This window comes from Serpula lacrymans, assembly GCF_000218685.1.
Source record: "Serpula lacrymans var. lacrymans S7.9 unplaced genomic scaffold SERLAscaffold_1, whole genome shotgun sequence".
NCBI classification, from domain to species: domain Eukaryota; kingdom Fungi; phylum Basidiomycota; class Agaricomycetes; order Boletales; family Serpulaceae; genus Serpula; species Serpula lacrymans.
The window spans coordinates 1603723-1625158 of record NW_006763290.1 but is presented as its reverse complement, the minus strand read 5'-3'; the positions used below and the strand labels follow the sequence as shown (position 1 = coordinate 1625158).

The 21436-nt window shown below is 40.8% G+C and overlaps 4 protein-coding genes across 4 annotated transcripts; 3 read left to right on the top strand and 1 right to left on the bottom strand.

The window, feature by feature from the left end:
• Window positions 1-1520: 1520 nt before the first annotated feature.
• SERLADRAFT_431931 (uncharacterized protein) lies at window positions 1521-2279 on the top strand (the record flags this gene model as incomplete). The annotated part of the gene is made up of 2 exons (XM_007312216.1): window positions 1521-1940; window positions 2022-2279. The coding sequence occupies 2 exons, from the start codon at window positions 1521-1523 to the stop codon at window positions 2277-2279; spliced, it is 678 nt and encodes a 225-aa protein (XP_007312278.1).
• Window positions 2280-13483: 11204 nt separating this feature from the next.
• Window positions 13484-14044, bottom strand: SERLADRAFT_431929 (uncharacterized protein; the record flags this gene model as incomplete). Its single annotated transcript, XM_007312215.1, has 1 exon — window positions 13484-14044. One exon carries the CDS (start codon window positions 14042-14044, stop codon window positions 13484-13486), a length of 561 nt encoding a protein of 186 aa, XP_007312277.1.
• Window positions 14045-20205: 6161 nt separating this feature from the next.
• SERLADRAFT_431928 (uncharacterized protein) lies at window positions 20206-20605 on the top strand (the record flags this gene model as incomplete). Its single annotated transcript, XM_007312214.1, has 2 exons — window positions 20206-20329; window positions 20388-20605. The coding sequence occupies 2 exons, from the start codon at window positions 20206-20208 to the stop codon at window positions 20603-20605; spliced, it is 342 nt and encodes a 113-aa protein (XP_007312276.1).
• Window positions 20606-20721: 116 nt separating this feature from the next.
• On the top strand, window positions 20722-21154 carry SERLADRAFT_431927 (uncharacterized protein; the record flags this gene model as incomplete). Its single annotated transcript, XM_007312213.1, has 2 exons — window positions 20722-20934; window positions 20990-21154. 2 exons carry the CDS (start codon window positions 20722-20724, stop codon window positions 21152-21154), a joined length of 378 nt encoding a protein of 125 aa, XP_007312275.1.
• Window positions 21155-21436: the final 282 nt, after the last annotated feature.

The following is a 21436-nucleotide window of genomic DNA, read 5'->3' as shown; positions in this document are numbered from 1 at the left end:
ACTTGTGAGGTTGAGATGGGAGTAGAAGACAAAGGGGAAGACCTACATGAAGTTTTTGAGTTTGCACATGGCCCATGAAATTAGTTATATTGTATTGGTGAGAGGAGTGCCATCTTGGCAATCACACTTATCATTTCATAATACGCGGTCTTTTTTGCAGCAAGTAGATAGTCTACCAAGTGTTCCTGGATGGACCTGCAAGAAAGTGTCAGTGACGGGCGATCTACAGGACGGTAACAGCCAGATCAGGTTAGAAGAGTATGAATTGTGGGTAAGAGACCCTATGGAGATTATCAAAGACTTTATAGGTAATCCTCTTTTCAAGGACTCAATGGTGTATGTTCCAGAGCGTGCATATGCAGACAAGAGTGCTCAGGAGCATATATTTGATGACATGTGGACAGCAGATTGGTGGTGGGAGAAACAAGTAAGTTGTCATACGGTACAATGTCTAGAGAACAATACTTAGCAGGTGATAGGGCATTATACCCAACGAAGGAGTTGTCTCTCCAGTAGTCTTGGTGTCGGTGATGGATAGCACCCTTCCTAGTTTGTACCTAATACTTACAGCCACATTTCCGCTTTTCAAGCATTATGTAATAACCTTACCTAGACAATCATCTAAAATCAATACCACTGCATTGCATATATTGTACTATCTATTACAGCAATAGAACAAGGTCTTGTGCACTTGTGGTTTGATTAGATATGAAACCTTTACAGTTGGATAAGACAATATTAACAAACTTTTAAGGGGACAAGTGTTACAAACTGTGTTCTCTAAGGACTTCATTTCGTTTCTAGAGTAGCTACACACTACTACCCATTTATACTTTCCCACACTTGTTACCTATTATGGTCTCACCTGTCATTGTTTGTTCAACACAAACACCTACCCTAAAGTGGACAGTATATATATATGCCTGTATTGTAGTTAACATCTCCAATATGATTGTACACTTCAACAGTGCAACTTGGTATTCATCAGTTTGGACCTCATCATCAGAATATGTCTTAAACCCATTTATAAACGGGCTTATCAGAAATCACTTCACCTCTAGGAACCCCCGTGTTACCAGGCTTGTACATTCTAAGTGTAACAAAACAATTGTATTCCATATCCTTATCCCACGCTTTATAGTGAAGGGACAAAAAAGATGACAAAATGTCGCAAGGAAGAAGGCCCAACATCAGGGCACAAACCAGAGCAGAACCAACCCAGACAGCAACACCCCCAGTATTGTCTAGACAAGGAAGGACAGCAGCACCACTTCCCTTTCCCCAACCCAACATCACTCAAGTGCACACCAGAGAACAAGCAGACACATTCTACGGAGCCAGAACACGTTGGCTACAGTATTACACAGGAAGCCACCCACAGCTAATACCCGGAACCCAGTAGTTGAATCAGATGTCTATGACAAAAACAATTTTGAAGACTTTGCAGCAGAAGGTCAACCAATACCACCTCCCACACCACAGATACTTCTAATCCATCTCCAATTCCACCAACACGCACCATGTCTAACACTGCAGCATCCAAGCCCACCAAGTTTGGACAGATAGATGATTTTGATGGAATGCCAGACCAAGCCAGTGGATGGATGTTGTCGGTCAAAGCATATTTTGACGTAAATGATGCCATGTATGACTCAGATAAAAAAAAGGTTTTTGAAGCACTTTCCCACATGAAAGAAGGAGCAGACCTAGTGTGGAAAGAAACCAAATTAACGGAATACACAGGATTGGGCAAATACCCAAAATGGATGGACTTCAAAACCGATTTTAACGGGCCATTTATTACCACAGACGTAAAAGGCACGACCAACATGGCCTTCATGACGATGAAAATGGAAACAGGAGAAACAGCAGTAAAGTTCAACTCCCACTTTATGGTAGAAGCAGGAAAGAGCGGCTTAAGTGACGAAGGACTAATCATGGTGTATAAAAGTTCCATATGCCCATACTTCCTTCAAAATGTACTTAACTCCTCCATACAATCCAAAAATATTGCAGGATAGATGAGCACTGTCACTGGCCTAGATGCTAACTGGACAAACTCGAACAGTATCAGCAAAGGAAAGTGGGGAAAGAAGGGAGAGAAGAAGAAAGAGGAAAAAGGTGGAAGAAGCCAGTCGTCCTCGGCAAAATGTTTAACCAAAGACAAAGAAGATTCTCTCAAACAAGAAGGGCAATGCTTCATATGCAAAGAACAAGGACATATTTTACAGTTCTGTCCAGAAAAGAAGAAAGGGAAACAACCAGACCGGAGAATTTGAACGGCAGAAGTTGCAGAAAAAGATGAAGCAGAAACTGTGGTGGAAGATGGAAAAGGAATTTCCCACATCCTCAAAATGTGGAGAGAACTCAGTGAAGCAGATTGAGCCAACACCTATCAATGGATAGAAGCAGGAGGAAGGAATGCCATGTGCAAATTCCTCATCACCGGATTAGGAGGAGAAGACATTCTCCTTGGATACCCATGGCTTCATAAGGTCAACCCCACTATAGACTGGACATCAAAAAGCATAGACACCCAACATGCCATTCACATAATCTGATCCCATTCCAACCGATCCATGATTCGCACCATCACAATTGATCAACCAGAATTATTAATTAACTATGTACACAAAACACAGATTTTTGCGAAAACTAACACTGCAATAGAGCTAGCCATCCAAAATAGTGCTGGGAAAAAGATAACAGAACTACCCGAAGTCTACAAAGAATTTGCACAAGTCTTTGACAAGAAGGCTTCTGAAAGACTACCCAAAAGAAGGATTTACAATCACGCTGTAACAACCAAGAGTTAGTTACTCTGGCGCACACAGGAACACACTATAAAGGTAGTGAATGGGGAGTGGTTACCCCTTAGGCTGCAGAGAGTTTGTTGGTTAACAACAGGAGGACTCGCTGAGGAGTCTCCTGGATCTATTGGGGTATATATACTAATACAGAGTGTTTGTACTTATGTACTGTACAGTTGATAAAGTCAGTGGCTGATGATGTCATGGGGCCTAGCCCGTATGACCAGCTCCACTGTGTGAGAGAGTTGTATCTAAAATAAGAAGAAGGCAACGCAGCGCGAGAAAGAGGAGTTTGAACAAAAGGGGAAGTGTTGCGTGGCACCATGTGTGAAAGCTAAAGTGTACAAGGTTAAAGTGGAGAATAAAAAAGAAGGAAAGGTCCGAAAATTGTGTTATCGTAACACACACCATAAACCTAAAACTGGAATTTAGACCCAAAGATTGTAAAATCTATCCCCTATCACCAAAAGAAAACACAGCACTAGAAGAATTCTTTAACAACAACCTTTGGAAAGGATACATCAGACCAAGCAAATCTCTGATGGCTTCCCCCTTCTTTTACATAGACAAGAAGGACAGATCTTTACGACCATGCCAGGATTACTGTCAACCAATGAACAAACAATCTGAGATCCCTACCCACTGCCCGTGATCCCCAACCTCATAGACAAACTCTGTGGAGCATCACATTTCACAAAATTATATCTACATTGGGGATATAACAATCTCAAGATAAAGGAAGGAGACAAATAGAAAGCGGTGTTTAAAACCAGAAAAAGACTCTTCAAACCCATGGTCATGTTCTTTGGCATGTGCAATTCCCCAGCCACCTTCCAATGCATGATGAACAACTTTTTTGCAAAAAAGGCAAAAAAGGCAATGTACCATACAAGGGGAAGATCAACACAGCAAAGAAGGACAGGATATGCAAAAAGAAGGCCCCCAAGTAATAACATACATCTTTGATAGTCATAAAAATAAATCTCTAGGTGGAAATAGTTCACCCTTTCCTAGAGATGTATACTACCAAGAATGGAAAGATAGTGCTTTGTTCAGCCACAAGTTGCTGCATAACCTGTCACCAAACACAACACAGCATGAACTTGGTCAAAGTGCTCTTCATGGTGCTTTCTTATGGTGACAACTGACAGATGTTGTTGAAGTTGAAAAAAAAATTACGGGCAAACTTGGAATTGTGAACCTGTTACAGAGGATTCAGGAAGGACATACTTGGGACGGTTTGCAACCTATGATGATTGAACAAACAGGAAATAGTGTAAACTACTCCATATCAGACTTTGCTGTACTTGAACAGAGGATTATACCTTGTCTTGCGGCTCACAAACCCGATGAAGTTAAACGATTTAGACATGCACCCGTTGTTGTTGCCTAAAAGATTGTGAGAGATGTAATTAATTATGCAAAATGTAAAACTTACACTGCTTCTACTGCTCAATCTTTAGGCCTTTATCACTCCAGTGATGTAATGCATAAAGAGCCACTTGATGATGATCTCCGCAAAATAGCTTGGAAGACTATACCATCCAACGTATCAAATGACAGCTTGGGTATACTTCCCATGGTTGTTGGTATGCCTGTGATGATAACTGAAAATGCTGCTATACAATGTAAATTGGTTAATGGCGCAAAAGGGACGGTGAGCAACATAAAATACTCAGAAGATGAGAGAGATCAAAGATTTGCAGATTGCGCGTACATTAATGTACCTGGTTGTGGATTGCAGGCTCCATTCCTACCTTGTGAAATGGTACCCATATTGCCAACAAAGACGAGGTTCACTTATGTAAATGACGTCAGAATCAAGTTTCCAATAGTACAACAACAGTTACCTCTTTTACCCGCATATGCTTTTACAGATTACAAGGTACTAGGCAGAGCCTTGCGTGAGGTTATTGTAGACCTTGCAGGACATTTCAGCCTTCAAAGTGCCTATATTATGCTGTCCTGTGTGAAGGAGCTGGCAGGCATAATGATTCTGCAGGTATTTCCCAAGTCTAAGGTAACTGGACAACTTGCTCACAATTTCCGGCCCAAATTTCAGCGGTTATCTGATCTGGATGCAAAAATGCTAATAGACTTTGAAAGTCATCATCAACCCACACAGTATTGATCGATCAATATGTCATTAAACTGTGTTCACTCTACATCTTACATTTGGAGCCACTACTCTATCACGGCCTACAGAAAAATGGACCCCGCTCCTTTCACGGTAACAAAAGGTTTTAAAAGCTCATATCCTTCTTTGCACTTTGCGCCCCCCAAGTACCAAACAACAGCCAAGCTGTGATCATAGCACCTCCTTATTACCTCCATTGGTGGTCTCATTTGCGATGATATGTCCAGTTGGAATTTGACAAACAAACAACCACGGTCAAATGTGTGGCCTATAGTATGTGGGCAGACATAATTAACCTGACACCGGTGCATTTTGTATTCACTGTCCCATCCCAATGTGTTCTCCAGGATATTGTATCTGTGAGAGGCGTACTTTGCTAAGCTCAGGTTTTCCAATGGATCAGAAAAGTATTTGTCCATACAATTTGCATTCACAACGGCTCGGTGCTGGCTGGTGGTTGTTGGATATGCAGAAAAGAAGCCATTGCCTGATATACAGTTCATCACCGCTGTCAGATGAAAGTGAAAGATGGGTGCAATGCTGGCCGATCCACTGGCAACCACAATATTGATGCACCTGTCTACATTGCAGAGAGTAAACACCCCAGCAATCCCCGTTTCCTGTCTCTTTTCTTCTGTGTACGTTTCCTTCTCTATGATAACCATGTATCCCTCCTTGTAGTCTAGATGCCTCAACACCTTATTTTTGCACTCTAATGGCACATATATATCCATATCTCCCGGCTGCCACCCACCCGGTTCAAAATAATGCAATGCAACAGATCCTGAAACCATGCTACAAAATTGGCGCAACATGCAAAGGAATTCAGGTATATGAATGATGAACGGATAGACGGTGTCATGGAGTCAGTGGATCAGATAACATTGGACGGCCATGTAGTTCTTGTGACTGGTTGTTCCAAACAAAAACCAAGTCGGGGACTGACATTCTATTGAACACCAATCCCACAATTTTGACAGAGCATTGAGACATCAAAAAACCAGAGGGATCTTGGTTAACAAATAAAGACATTGCAGGTGGTGTTTCGATTTTCCAGATGATGGTTTTGTCTGCTTTATCATGTGTCTTTTTCTGCTTTTAAGAATCAGCCTATATTATAGCAAATTCAATTGTACCTTCACAACACCTTATCAGCTGCCTTTTTTTGTCCCCCCTCTTAATCATTTGCCACAATCCATTTAAAACCTCCCTTGCTCTCTTTGTCATCCCAAAAAAATGCATCTTATCGCCATGTCCTATTTACAAGGTAATATACTTCATTTCTGAAGACATTACTCACACCATCAATCTTCCCTTAAGCTCCTGGCAAATTGTACCAGCCATGTTTGAGGACATCAGCAAATGGGCCTGTGTTCAACAAAACCCTTGTTCATCAGACTGAACCCACAGTCACATTCTCTTGTACAAGACCATTAACCTTGGTCCTAAAATATTATATCCTGTCACAGTTCGTCTGCAAGGATTTTTAGGCAGACATCAACTGTCTCCTCTAGGAACGTGGAACGGGTAAATCTTCAGCATGATATCATTTCCATACTTATTTTCAGTGTTTCCCTCTCACAGTGCACATACCTGTGCTGCAGGTGCCGTACAAACTCTACACCTCACATCTGGAGGCCACAGTGGCTTATGGGAACATACCCTACAAACAATCAGTAACGTATAGCAATTCATACACATCTCCCTCGGTAATAGTGGGAGGGAACACTCCCATATTGACCCGGAGGGGGAGCTTGTAATGCAATGTTGTCTTTTTACAAAGGCATCCATTAACCCCTTCATTATTCATAGCAAAACATGATGTTTGTTTTTTAGGTGTTACCATCAAATGTACACGTCCAAAGTGTTTTATGTCCTTCTGACGATCCTTTCAATTGGGCTCATGCTGTCGACAACACTTGGTGTGTGACTGAGAAACTTCAGATGGGAAGAACACAGCAAAATGGAGATGTTCAACCATGTTCCCAAGCAGTGTTTTCTCATAGCAACTTTGTTGACATCGGAGCATTGTTCAACATCAGTGTCAAGACTTCTCGCATAGGTGAAAGGAAGGTCATCAGGAAAAATGAGGGTAGCTATATAGAGCTCTATAGCACTATAAGTACTCATAAAGCTGTTATAGTGGTTAAACCTGCTATAGAACCTCTGCCATATATAGAGCCTAATATAGCTCTATACATGTTGTTATAGATGTTGGAAATTGTTGTGTGGCTGATAAAAAAATATTAACACAGACAGAATTTGAACTCTCAACCTGCTAATCAGCTTTTGGGTGACTAAGCAACCTATAGCCACACATCACACATTTATCCACTACACCATGAGAGCTTATAAAATGTATTATACAGGTGTTATATATTGACCTTTCATGGACTTAGGTTATTTTTTTACTCATCGTCACCACTTATATTTGGATAAATCATCATTCTTATTTTTATAAATATCAGAGATACAAACTACTATTTCACTAATACAGGCTACATAATTAATTAATACTATATGATTTATTAGCCCTTTTAAGCAGCTTAAACTATATTATAACTATGACCTTTACAGCTATAGAAGCTATGTAGGCTGCTATAGGCTATAAGAGCACTTAGTACCTTGCCTATAATAATATACTTGACTCCAAACACTTTTGGCCTCTGTCTATTATTGAACAGGTTTATTAGATTAATCCAGAGTTTGAGGAAATTATAGATACTACTCCCCTTGGTTAAAATTTTGCCTACTACTGTGCTATAAGAGCTATAAGACCTATAATTACACTGATATTACTATAGTTTCTATGAATGCATTTATATATATAGGTGGTGGCTATATAGCGCTATATAGCAAAAGGGTTTCTCCTGATGGTCCATGCGCATCTCAACATCTAACATGTCTGGCGGCTAATGTCTGCCACTGATGCTCGTGAAGTGAGTTATTGTCCGCGTTCAATTTTTTTTTCTCAAATACTCAATCCTCCTATAGCTTGGTGTCATAACTCCCACAAACTGCACAGTCATCCCCAAATCACCCACTCAACCTTCATCTGCCATCACAAAGATGGGTAATCCGGCTCCCCCTTGACTGTAAAAACATGCGGTGAAGGGACTGAGTCTATTGTCCGCGACTGACAATTCATCTTACTATACAATACAACACTTTTTATAAATACTGTAAACTTTCTACAATGTTCTCAATTTCTTCACCATTCACTGTTAAGACAAAGAGCAACTCTTTGAGCAATACAATGGTCTTTTCTTACTTGTGTCACCAATAACTCCTTCCTGCCTCCTATGCTTTCCAATTCACTTATTTCATATTCAGGCCCATTTCAACACCGACACCCCATAACACCCCTGTCATGGGTTTTTTTCCAATCACTCTTTCAGACTTCCCTCTTGTTCATTTTTTCTTTCTTGATGAGATGGCAACATGCCAAATCTTCCACTCTTTTGGTTTGGCTGCAACAATTGACCTCAAATCAACTGTTCTTCTTGTGCCTCAACCACTATCTTCCCCCTTCTCAAAGTACCATGCTTGCCTCTAAATGTACTGCTACTCCTCCTCCAAAAGTTAATGTAAAGAAGGCGAGACTGACAAAAGATTTTAAAGAACAAAGGTAAAGGATTTTTACCCTCCATGATCTTTGATTATACCTTGCAGCAGCAACACCTTGTCAGAAGTGTCAGAACTTTCTGAACATGTTTTTGATTTGGACATTTTACATTCTAAAATGCACAATCACTCTGACAACAGCGACATTGCTCCAGAAACTGATTCTCACTCATTGTAAGCCATTCACAATACACTTTGAACACAACTACTTATTCCTTCTTCAGCCTGGAGACTGGAAGTAAGGAACTTATGCCTACTGATCCGTGCGTGATAAGAAGCTTGTTGAGAGTAAAGACATTCCCTCTAAAAAGGTTGACAATCACTCAATGTACATCTCACCCTCTTCTTGGAAAGTTCCTACTGATATTTTCTCAGCACTGAGGATGCCAAACCACGCAATGCAACAGAGTAATCAACAGTGAATCTTGTATGATCTGTTTTTCACTTGTCAACACAAACTGCTTTTCAAAAATATCTTACAGCCGCATTCAACTCTTCCTCAATTATGCCAACAAAGAAACCCATACTTACAGCATTTACACTTTGCCAAACATTGATACCTAGGGTCTCCAAAGACGTAACAAAGATTGGACCTATTACCTTTGCAAAAAAGGAGCCAATAACCCATTCACAATTTGGGTTGCAGGAACAATGTCCAACATTAACTTATACGCCATGGGCCCTCTCGGTCCTCCCCTTCTGCAAGGAAGAATCACATTGGTTCCGTTTGAGCAAGATACATGTGCTAACGCTCACGTGCGGATAAGTGCTTTGCACAATCCACCCCTTGGTCGGTTCTTGTATCCCTTCCCTTTATTTTAAATTCTAACCTCCTCCCCAATCAGAACCCTCTCTATCCTATGCTTGCTTTTGCATCCAATCTACATTAATCCATGGTTCTTCATTAACTCGTGACAATGTACTTGCCAACATTACCCTTTCCCTCTCAAAACTGGAGTTGAAGATCCACATATCCTACTTGAACTTTTGGAGGCTTCGGATTTTGCAGAAGTCATCGACCTTGGTCCTTTTTTTGATCCTAACCTACTAATGATTGGTATTACCAGATATATGGAGAACCCCCATTGTCAGCTTCAGCCAATGATAAAAGGCACAATGACATAGCCAACCCCGTTTTTTCCCATCAACCATCATCATCATCTCTCAGGGGTCCCATCTACGTGATTAAAATGGTCCACTTTCACATTCTTCATGGTTTGACAATCCCAGTTTTACGGCCAAAAGATTGGCACACCATTTGGTGGTACTATAAAAGTGGTACCTCCCCCAATGTTGAAAACCAAAACTGTCTCCTTTTTCACACCCTTTCCAATTTCTAATGTCCCTCAAAACTATTCACATTATCTCAAAAATGGTCCACCTGCAAAAAAGAGTATGTCCGTAACTTCTTCACTTAACTTTGTACACTCATTGCCTTCCAGCAATTTCCTCTTTTTTTTCAAGCTGCTCTATTCTTTCCAGCTTGTTAGAAACCTGTCATCGTCAATGTCCCATCCGACCATGACAACATCATTCTCCATCCAATCTCTGTATCCTATATCTGTTTAGACCTTTATCTTCCTCCCCTCTTTGACACTGCTCTCAACCCTCTGCACCGACAAGGAAACATAGAGATTGACTCTGACAATGACAAATCACATTTTCAAACTACATTTGTCAACAACCATTCATCAACTGGCGACTTGATTTCCACCCATCTCCCACAAGCAACTGACAAAATTCCTATATTGCGTCATACCGTCCATCACTTCCCTTCTTCCTATGCAACTCATTTTTATCTCAAAAACCGATTCACTTTCTTTTATGCAGACCAATTAGCAATTGACAACCGCCTCAAAAAAAACTTGTTGCTGGTTTTCTTGGTCAAACAACTAATAAAACTAAGTGAAACTCAGCTGCCCAAGAGGCTATAGAAACAACTTTATTATTTACCTAAGTGAAACTACAATAGATGTTAGTTTAAGGTAATCTCTAATAAATGTAATGTAACATACCTCAGCCGCTGCCCGAGAGGCTATAGAAATGACTGAGGTACTCCTATACTAAACCCCCTACTACTTATAGTCGGAGGTGCTACTCGCTACAGTATAACGACTCCTAGGAGAACAATGGTTACTCCATGGAGTGGTGGCTATGCTCCATGGAGAACAATGGCTGCTTCGGCAGAGACCGGGTTTATCCGGTTTTGTCAACAACATTTCCCCTTTGCAGATGTTGCCCCCTGGATAGATCCTATTGTAGCCATTAAGCACATGCATTTACAGCCCGACAACGCTAGCCACATTGTAGAACAAGACTTACACCTTCTAAACATACTACTAGCCAGGTTTGTTTAACTTAAGTCATTGTGACGTTTTGCTCAAAAACTTTCTCCAGTTCCATAGTGCACTATGTATTGCCTTGATGTAGACAACATTTGTAGCAATTCTTTTCTCTGCTATATATTTTAATGTGAAGCCTATTCTCCTATTCAAACAATTGTTTCTCCTTCACAACATATTTTGCTAATACTAGTACATGCCCTACTTTGATGCAGCAGTTTCTCTGAATATTAAAATAAGCTTGCCATGCAAGCCACCCTGTTGGCCATGTGTACTCCAAATTTGAGACATCCCCTCGCATACACCTACGCTGAACAGTTCCTATTACTTTCACGATGTTTCCCCCCTTCCAAACTTCCAAAATCAACCACTTTTTCCTGGAAAATTATGCTTTGGTAGCTTGAATCTATTTCAACTCCTTTGGTCAGCATGCCACCTCTTGCAACAAATACATCACTGGACTCTACATATTTTGGATGGGAGAGCCTTCCAAGCAACGCATGCGCTCCTTCAGCAATGGAGTTTCCCCTCGGTTTCACTGCCAAAAATAACTCGCCATTGTGAAATTCAATCCCCTTGATTTGTCCTTCAAGCCACACAGTGACTGGCTTTCCTGTACTACACTCACAAAGTACAGCTGGGATTTCTGCCTGTGTCAACGGTCCTGGTCCCCAAAAGACCTTGTCAGACACTCCGTCAATAGAGTATAACCCTTGTTCTCTACAAAAATTGAGCTCTCTACTGTTAAGGACACTAGCTACTCACTTTTCAGACATTGTTGTGGCATAACGCTTCCTTCCCCATTGTTCAAAATTGTCTTCATTTAATGTCTAAATTCCAATCCATTCATTCTTCTCACATCATCATTTTGATCATCACCAGTGATCACATGACCATCAACTCCCGGTACCAGGGATGCCCGTAGGGCCGTGTATAGTTATTATTGTTCATAAACCTTTTGAGTTTGGCCATCTATGAATCTAGAGTAATTTTAGATTTATCTCTGCCATGTGTCTCAACCACTATAGTGAGCATCATGTCTTGCAAAATGGTTCCTCTGATATCAAAGTCATGCTCAATGTAGCCATAGTATGATAACTCAGCAGAGGGGCAAACCTTCCCTACCTCATAATTGGGATTGTACATGTCTTTGTTTGGGTTTATACTTTCTATAACTCCAAAGAAGAGTCACTATCTAAGGTGATCCTCCAAGTCATCATAAGCAGATAACAACAAACATGTGTCATGCTCTTGCACAAATTGAAATTTCATCCCCACACTTAGGTGTATAGCCAGGTGGGTTGGAATGGTAACATTAGGTCCTAAATGTATAAGGCCACAAAATCAATCTGGCCGCCTTAAAATTTGAGATAGGCACATGGTCTAGGACAATACTAATAGCATTTAGTACTTATATATTTAATCAGAAGTCTGGCCAAGTGTTATAATGATTGTATAAATTTATTATCATCCTACATATAAAAAAACCTGGTACCATCACAAAGTATCACAGGCTTCAACTGACCAAAGTCGCCTGTGAAAATCATATTGATCAAAATGTTTATCACAATTGGGACTGTCATAACTCTTTGCTAACAACATGTGGCAAGATATATCACTGAGAAGTCGGGCGGATACTATCAAAATTTCATCTATTACAAGGTAACACACATTTCTTCAAATATTTTCCAGCTCGCTTTGATTCAGTTTGTTTTTTGACCTAGGTAAAAATGTTAAAGCATGAATGGTGTACCCACCAATTAACACAGTGGCACAGCCTGTAGGTGCACTCAGTAAGATTTTATTTGACAATTTGCAATGGTTGAACAGTTCAACAATGGACTCAATAATGTGACTCTTGCCAGTCCCCCTATCCCTGCAATGTAGAGCAACAATTGATCAGGTTTCCTGTGTAATACATGACCGACTATGCAAAATGCATGTTCTTGTTCTTTGTTGTCATTCAAGCCCATATCACTTACAACAGAATTAAGTAACCTGTCAGGATATTGTCTAACATCACTTTCAGCATAGTTCAAATGGGGAGAATTGTTGTCAGCCAATTCTATCAGTAGTGTGGAAGGATTGAGCCATTGTTGTTTGTGACAATGCTGTAAGGTGGGTTCTACTGAATATACATCTAGTTCTTTATTAAGTGGTCTTTTTCTTTTTTTCATTTCCGCCACAGGTTTGAATTGATATGATGTGAATACTTCCTCCCATGTCTGATGTTCAGCTTTCCAGGTCCAACAGTTTGCTTTATGGTTTGAATAGTATAAGCATTGTGCAACACCAAGCATTATGTTCATCTTGCATTTTATCCAGTCTAGGCATTGCTGTCCCGATTAAAACTGGGACCAGAGTCATCTCAAATTCTCATAAGGTATGTCCTGTGTTGAGGATGATCTATATCTAACTTACCTTGCGGAAGCGCTTTCCTTCCAGGCCGCTGTCTGGCGTGTGAATGAGCCTGTCTTAGGGAGTTGTTCTCCTGTACACTCTGGAGGCGTATATCTTCACAAGCATGAAGGGTTTTTTTGGACAAGTTCTGTGTGGTCCCACAAGCACAATCAATCAAACAGTTGTTCGTGACTCCTATAACAATAGTCCGTAAGTTCACTGGATATTGTCACTTTGTTGGGTTCTACTGACAGGAAGACTTGCTCTCCCTGTAGATCTTCCTTCTGATCACGCCTCACAGAATCAACAACTGCGTCAGTTTTGTCAAAGGCGTGGTAATCCTCATTTTGCAAATTGTTGTTACCAAGAGTAATATCTGGAGTTTCTTCATGAAGTTCCTTTCTCACATAATGTTCAAACTCATACCAGCGCAAAAGTTTGAATGCATAACTTGAACAACAATCTCCTCCCCCCACAGGGTAACTCATTGCTTGTTGGTGGGACAACTCTTGACAAGCCATGATAGCATTCATACTCTTCATGAACAAACTCTTGTTTTTATCAGAGCTAGTGGACGACACGCCCATGTATTTTAAATTATTTTGTTTGATAGCATATTTCAACGTGTCTAACCCCACATGCACAGGTAGAGAACTTTTTGTGATGTAGTCAGTCACATAAAACACAAGTGCTTTGGCAGCCTGACCAGAACCAATATATTTAATATCCATGTTGCATCTTATCAAGAACAACACTAAATCATTAAAGTTGTTTATATGAGGATGTAAACATCTCAGCAGGATCAATTGCGACACAGGGTCAATTTCTGTAAATGATCTAGTCATTCCATTAATCCTCATTCTACAATGTGTGTTGTCTCAAGAATCCCCTGCTTTCAGGTGTTTCCAGCATGTATCAGTATGCTTGTGCCAATTGCAAAGAACAGCTAACTCTTTAACAACTTCCTGGAAATCCTGTTGAAAATCTAGCTCATTCTGGATGTCATCTTCTAAAATTTCGCCTTCTTCAAGACATGGGTCTACAATACCTGTTGGACACGGTGGTTTAGACAATTTTGTTCTATTTGGTCCGTGTAAGACCACTTCTATCCCAGGCAGTTCGCAAGAGACAATAGACTCTAGCCATGCAATGATTTGTTACTTGTAGGTCTCGTCTTTTTGCAATTTATCACGTAATTCTTGCAGGTTGGGATTGCCTTTTAACTAGATCAGCATCTGACAATGAAGGGTGCCACGACCTTGAGCCTCTACCATACCATAGTACACTTCACTGTGACCAAACAATCATATAACAACCAAGAGTTAGTTACTCTGGCACACACAGGAACACACTATAAAGGTAGTGAATGGGGAGTGGTTACCCCTTAGGCTGCAGAGAGTTTGTTGGTTAACAACAGGAGGACTTGCTGAGGAGTCTCCTTGATCTGTGAGTATACTGTACAGTTGATAAAGACAGTGGCTGATGATGTCAGAGGGCGCAGCCCATGTGACCAGCTCCACTGCGTGAGAGAGTTTGAGTCTAAAAGAAGAATAAAGGCAGCGCTGCGCAAGAAGGTGGAGTTAGAACAAAAAAGGAAAGTGCCGCATGGCACGGAGTGTGAACTATAGTAAAAGGTTAAAGCGGAGAATGAAAATTAAAGGAAAGGTCCAAAAATTGTGTTATCGTAACAAATCCAGCCTGACTTTCCATGTTTAAGGATTACATCGATGAAATTGTGCAGCATTGAATCAAGAAATCTAGCCGCAGGTCCAGGGTTACTGGCAACAAATGCCAACCTTTCATATGATGTCATGGCTTTTCAATCATTGGGCACAATGTTTCCAAAAAAGCCGAGCAAAGAATGGTGACATTGTTAGGGTTGATTTTAATGCACAGGGCTGGTGTTCCGTACTTCTTCATCAATGCACATACTTCATTCTGACGACAAAGTTTATACCCTGTGCTGCCTTTCACCTCTTTTGACATCAACTTTAATCGCATAAGCAGTTTTAATGCTTTTTTCTGATGCTTGTTTGATGGCAAGTTGTTGGGATTACTCTCCCATTTTCTAATCAAGTCGGTCAAGGTTGAACTGTACTCAGCGATATCTCTACCAACTCTTTCACAATGCTCAGAACTGACACAGAAAATTGCCTGTTGTGTGACATCACACTTCTGGATAATGTTGAAACAAACATAGGCAAAATTTGGATCTGCCTGAAAAGGCGAGTCATGTTGGAGAAGTAAATTTCGAAGCTGCCTGGCAAATGAAATGTTTTTCCTTTGTCCTGTTAGGTTCAACAAAGCCTCCTATACCCCAAGGATCCAGGTGCAGAAACACTGAAGTGCACATGCCAGGATCATGGTCATTCAAAAATCTGGATCCACTACGCATCTGGAGGAAACACTTGCCATCAAGGCAATGCACAAGTTGGCTTTCATAAGTCAATATGATTCAGGTGAGTAATCTCCTAAGGTATATCCCACTGCTTCTATAAAAATGTCAGAAGAGTTCTCCTCTGGTGGATTGATGTCCATACAATCTGTATAATCTGCTGTTGCGCTGCTGTCATCCCCTCCAGGAGCAAGTGGAAGGACATTGATATTGACAGCAACAGGCATACCGGTCTGTGATATTCCAGGATATACATCCTGTACGTTGTATTCACCCAACTGCACCCCTGCAGTGTGGTACCAAGGATTTTCTTTTATCAAGAAATTAACCATGTCATGTACAGCTTGTTTACCCACAAGAACAGGAAAGAGTCTCCAAATGTTCTCGCGCATCACTTGAGAATCCAAAACAACGAACAAAGCACATATGGACTGCAATATTTTTTCATGTGAAGGTGGTAAAAACTCTCAGAGGCTCATAGAATCTTGGGGTAAAATTGCTGCATTACCTCTAAGGTATCTTTGAGAAAGAGCAATGATACCTCCCCTACTTTGTTTCTCAGATATATGGTCTGGTAAAAGATGAGATAGACATTTTGACGATTGAAACCTGGTAACCTGACGGTACCAGGAATATGGTCATGATCACAGATAACAATCTTGGAATAGCCATTATTGAGAATGACTGGTTCATATACAGATTTCTGTCACTATTACCCAATCCCATTCAATGCACAGTTGTAAGTCAAAATGAGGTATATATGATATTAAACAACCAATATGTACTTGTGCAAGAATGCAGTGGTATGGTTAGCACAAGCCTATATGGAAAACAGCTAAAAAGGTTTCTTTACTTCTCAGAAAACACTAACAGGTGGTATACATAGCATCCCGGAATGATATGGCATCCCAAAGATCCATAAAACACCAACAAAAATGTAACTGATCATCCCCTGCTATAATGTAATTCAGAACCCAGTGACAAAGTGTGTAAGCAAGATGCTTAAACCCTTAATATCTGGATCAGAAACCCTTTTAGTTTTGTCTAAACAAATGGTGATAGCTTGTGACTGTTTAGATACCAGACAAAGATGAGTATATTTAGTGATGGGAAACATAATGTCATACTATCCATTCATTCCAGCAAACAAGCTGAAAAGATTGTATTGGAGATGTTCTTAGAACACTACTTCCACTAGACAGACCTTGGATTACTTGATTGGAGCAAATTACAATTTTATAAATTATTTGAACACTGTCTGCAACTGGCCCATTTGGAATTCTTAACACAGTGTCCTGGAACAATTCACTGAGTGCTTAAAAGCCTAGCAATGGGCATAGCGAGTTACTCTGATTTAGCCATGTAGTCAAAGATTCCGCTAATGCAGATTTAGACAAAATAGTGCAACCTTTTGAAAGCATGGATATTAGCTGGGATTAGACTAAAAAGGATTTATCCCATGTTTTCTTACATCCTTGTGTGTGCTGGTACTGGCTTATTAGCTACGTTTAGGTGCAGAATGCCAGTAGAATTATCCCTGTAAAGGAATAACACACAATCTCAATTGGGTGTTGGATTCTTATAGGATAGATGAAAGATGTAAGACATTATAAGGTAGGCCTTTAAATAGTCCATGGGAATTAATCCCATAATAACCCATAAAAAAAAATTGACACATGTATATTTGATGCTTGCAGTTACACATTATTTTGACTTTCAAAGTTTCAGCATGATTGACCAAGACAACTGGCAGATGATCTCCTGCATTTGAAATGTTATATATTCAGGCAGGATATAGCAATCATACTATCCTGACTGTACATATTTTCAACGCTAATCTATCCTTAAAACAATGAGATAATAAAGTATTGATTAGAAATCTAGCCAACTCAAATTTTATCTAGGCAGCCATTCATGCAATGGCTGATGTAAGAACTAGGCCTCTTATGGACTGGCCATGTAGCAACTCTCAAGGGGGCCCAACACTCACATGTGAAATCTATAAATACTGCATACTCGGACCTGATGAGTGCACTATGCACTCAGGCGAAGGAAAGAGTCAATGAGTTTACACAATGCAAATTTGCTATTTCACCCAACTTAGTAGGGCACTTGACATCCCCACGGATTTCAGGCCATGGGCTAAGTGTGGAATTGACCATCTCAATTACACTTGTGATTGGAGCAACCTCACATCCAAAAATAAATAGTGAGTGTATTCTAATCAACAGTGGTTCCACACCAACTGCTGAGCTAAAATACTCCTTTTAACACTGAGGGCTGTGTGATATTTGTTTTTTAACTGATCTTTCTAGTATCTCATCCTGAAGAGCTTGCTACAGGATTGGGATACATGTTTTTGTTCTGCTGGCTACCAAATGCTCAATGCCAGTCTGGCTCAAAAGTCTTATCTTTCAAAAGACTCCCCTTAACCCTGTGGTCCGGGTTTGCACAATATGCAAGAGAGTAGAAGAGTGAGTCCCAATATTACAACCAAAGTTTGTATACTCTGGTTGTTACGCACAAAGTGCTTAACAAAGTCTGAGGGTTCTTCGAGGTTTGTAAAGAGACTTATCCGAAGACAAGTTCAAGGACGTAGTTCTGAGTGGAGTTCTTCCAACGAGAGTTGGTCTTCTTCTGAGTAGAAGTCTGACCTTAGGAGTCTAGCTTTGTAAGCGTAAACTGCGTAGAATCATATTAGAGAATACTACTGCTGTTATATGGTATTTATAATGGAAAGGAATCGATGATAGGAGTTAGGTCCTATCTAGGGCAGGTCCGTCCGTTGAGGACTAAGTACTATAATAGGTACTGCAAATGTGAGAGGAACGGAAGTGTACATGAAGGAAATGAGTCATTGGTCTGATGGTATAACCAATGAGTAAAAAGAAATGAGTAGTCCTTAAATGTCCAATAGAGATCGTAACACTGGTGCACAATAAAGACAAGCAGAAATAAAAGAAGGCAGCGCAGCGTGAGAAAGTAACAGGGTAAGTGGAGTTTGAAATAATAGGAAAGTGCCGCATGGCACAAGTATTAAAAAGAGAAAAAAAGTTAAAGTGGAGACTGAAAGTTAGAAGTCCAAAAATTGTGTATTGTAACATCTATTTTCTTTCTTTTCTGGAGTTTGTGCTATATGGCACCTTTTATTTGGGGATATTAAGTAAGCTGGACTCATGGTGAAGTCACATGATCAATCACATGAGAGGTCACATGATCACTGACATCACATAGAATATCATAGAACAACAAAAATAAATATATCAACTGTACAGTACCACATGTATCTTAGTGCAGTTAATGGTCTAGATTTAAAGATATGAAGTGGTTGATCATACTGTATATATACCCTTGCAATGGATAGAGACTCCTCAGAGAATCCTCCTATTGTATACCAACAAATAACTTGTTCTTACTATTTGAGTCTACCACCTCTCTCTTCACTCCATTGCTACTTCCTTGAGTTTCAATGTGTGCACCAGAGTTTAAAAACTTTGGGTATTGTTACAATCCCATACTTCCGCCAGAGAAATAAGGATAAATGGAGTTAAGGTATTCAAATGGTTATTATTGTTACAATAACACATTTTTGGATCTTTAATTTTCATTCTCCTCTTTAACCTTTTACGGTAGTTTTTTCACATTGTGCCATGTGGCACTTTCCCTTTTGTTCAAACTCCTCTTTCTCACGCTGCGCTGCCCTTCATCTTATTTTAGCTACAAGTCTCTCACGCAGTGGAGCTGGTCACACGGGCTGCGCCCTCTGACATCATCAGCCACTGCTTTATCAACTGTATAGTACAACATGTACAAACAAACTGTAGTAGTATATATACCTCAATAGATCCAGGAGACTCCTCAGCGAGTCCTCCTGTTGTATCCTCACAACCAACTTGTTGAAGCCTAAAGGGTAACCACTCCCTCATCATTTATCTCTATAGTTGGTTCTAGTTGTGTGCCAGAGTAACAAACTCTTGGTTGTTACATTAGGACTCGCTCTGTTTACTCTCTCGCACATTGTGCAAACCTGGACCCCAGGGTTAAGGGGATAGTGTTATTGTTTAGGGATATCCCATATAGCAGAAGGGTGTGCTCTTTGCAACGGCCCCGTAGTGCTCTGGGAGAAAGGACAATCACATTTATTTTGATACACAGCCCCCAGTGTTAAGGGGAGTACTTTAGCTCAGCAATAGTGTGGAACTATCATTGATTAGAATTTACATACAAAACTTCTTCTTCAAATACCTCTGACCAGGCCGGGCACTTGCCTCCACCAGTTGGAGAAGGGTTGACAGCTTAACAAGCGGACCACCCCCTGACAACCGTTTGGATCAGGGTTTACTACAAATACCTTTTATATACAAATTCAAATACTATAGTGTGGGTAGTCGGAGATTGACATCCGATACTCAGCAGGGAAGAGGTAGATCCGCAGATAGCAAGCGGGGACCCTCTGTTACGTTTTTTTACCTTACATTACAAACAGAACATGTCAACATGTTGTCGCAAAGTAAACAACCTGACGTCAATACTCTGTTGCACAATATGCGTGCACAGATCTTGGCGTTGACCACGCAACTCGCCAAGCTGCAGGCGAACCCAGCCACAGCAACCCCCCCCAGTCGGAAAAAAGTTCACTAAGAAAGTTGAAGTCATCACTGACCCTGGCACCTTCGAAGGAGAAAGATCACAATTTGCCGAATGGTGGATCAAGCTCCAGATTTGGGTCAAAGCAAACTGGGATGTATTTGCCGATGATTTTGAGGTAGCAACCGCAGTGCTATCTCGACTAAAAGGACCTGTGGCGGGTCGATACACCCAAGTAAGACTGCAGGAGTGCTACACAGCGGGAGTGTGGCCCACCTGGGACGATCTCAAAGTAGAAATTGAGAAATAATTCAAACCGCAAGCTGAGTGCGACTGGGTGTGTCAGCAAATCTGTTCCTTCAAACAAGGAAATATGAGGACAGATGATTTTGTAACCCGGTTCCTGGCCCTCTCTATCTGCAGAATATGAGAAGTGACAACCTCTCCCAAGCAGTGGAGGAGGTTCATAAAATAGGTAGGGCCATAAAGCTCTATAAAATGCACCAAGGTGGTGGGTCCACCACCAAAAACAACTATTCCCAGAGGCGCCCTGGGTCATCAAACCAGCATAATCATTCTCACGGGTTCAAGCTATTCGGGCTGCAACAAGGGCAGGGAGCCCCTATGGATATTGGTGCGGTCTAGGGTGGACAGATGCGCAGATTCAAAGGGAACTGCTACAATTGCGGCCAAGAAAGACACATGTCCAAAGACTGTAGAAATGGGGCGCGGGCTACCCAACAACAAAAATAACCAAGGGTGCCAAGCACGCCAATTAGAAACAGAAAAGCCGGACGATCAGCTCAACACTCTGGCTGGTCGTTCATACGACAAAATCCAGGCTTTCTTCTACGACTAGCAGGCCGCTGAGATGAAAGTTCAGGGAAAAGAGTTCGGAGCTTCGGTCACTTGTGTGCCTTCGCTCCTACAAACAATGAAGTAAACCACAACAAGGTGGCCCCTGCTCCAGGGTGTTGCACGAGCAATAAAGGAAAGACGGGGGTGGCTCCCCAATTTGTAAATAGATTTCTTAACTTGTTATCGGAAGTATGTATCTGTATAAAACATTGTGACTGTAGATTTGTCTTGGACCCTCCTGACAATATAGCTGCTTTGAGCACTGAAAAAGTGGGTCAAGATG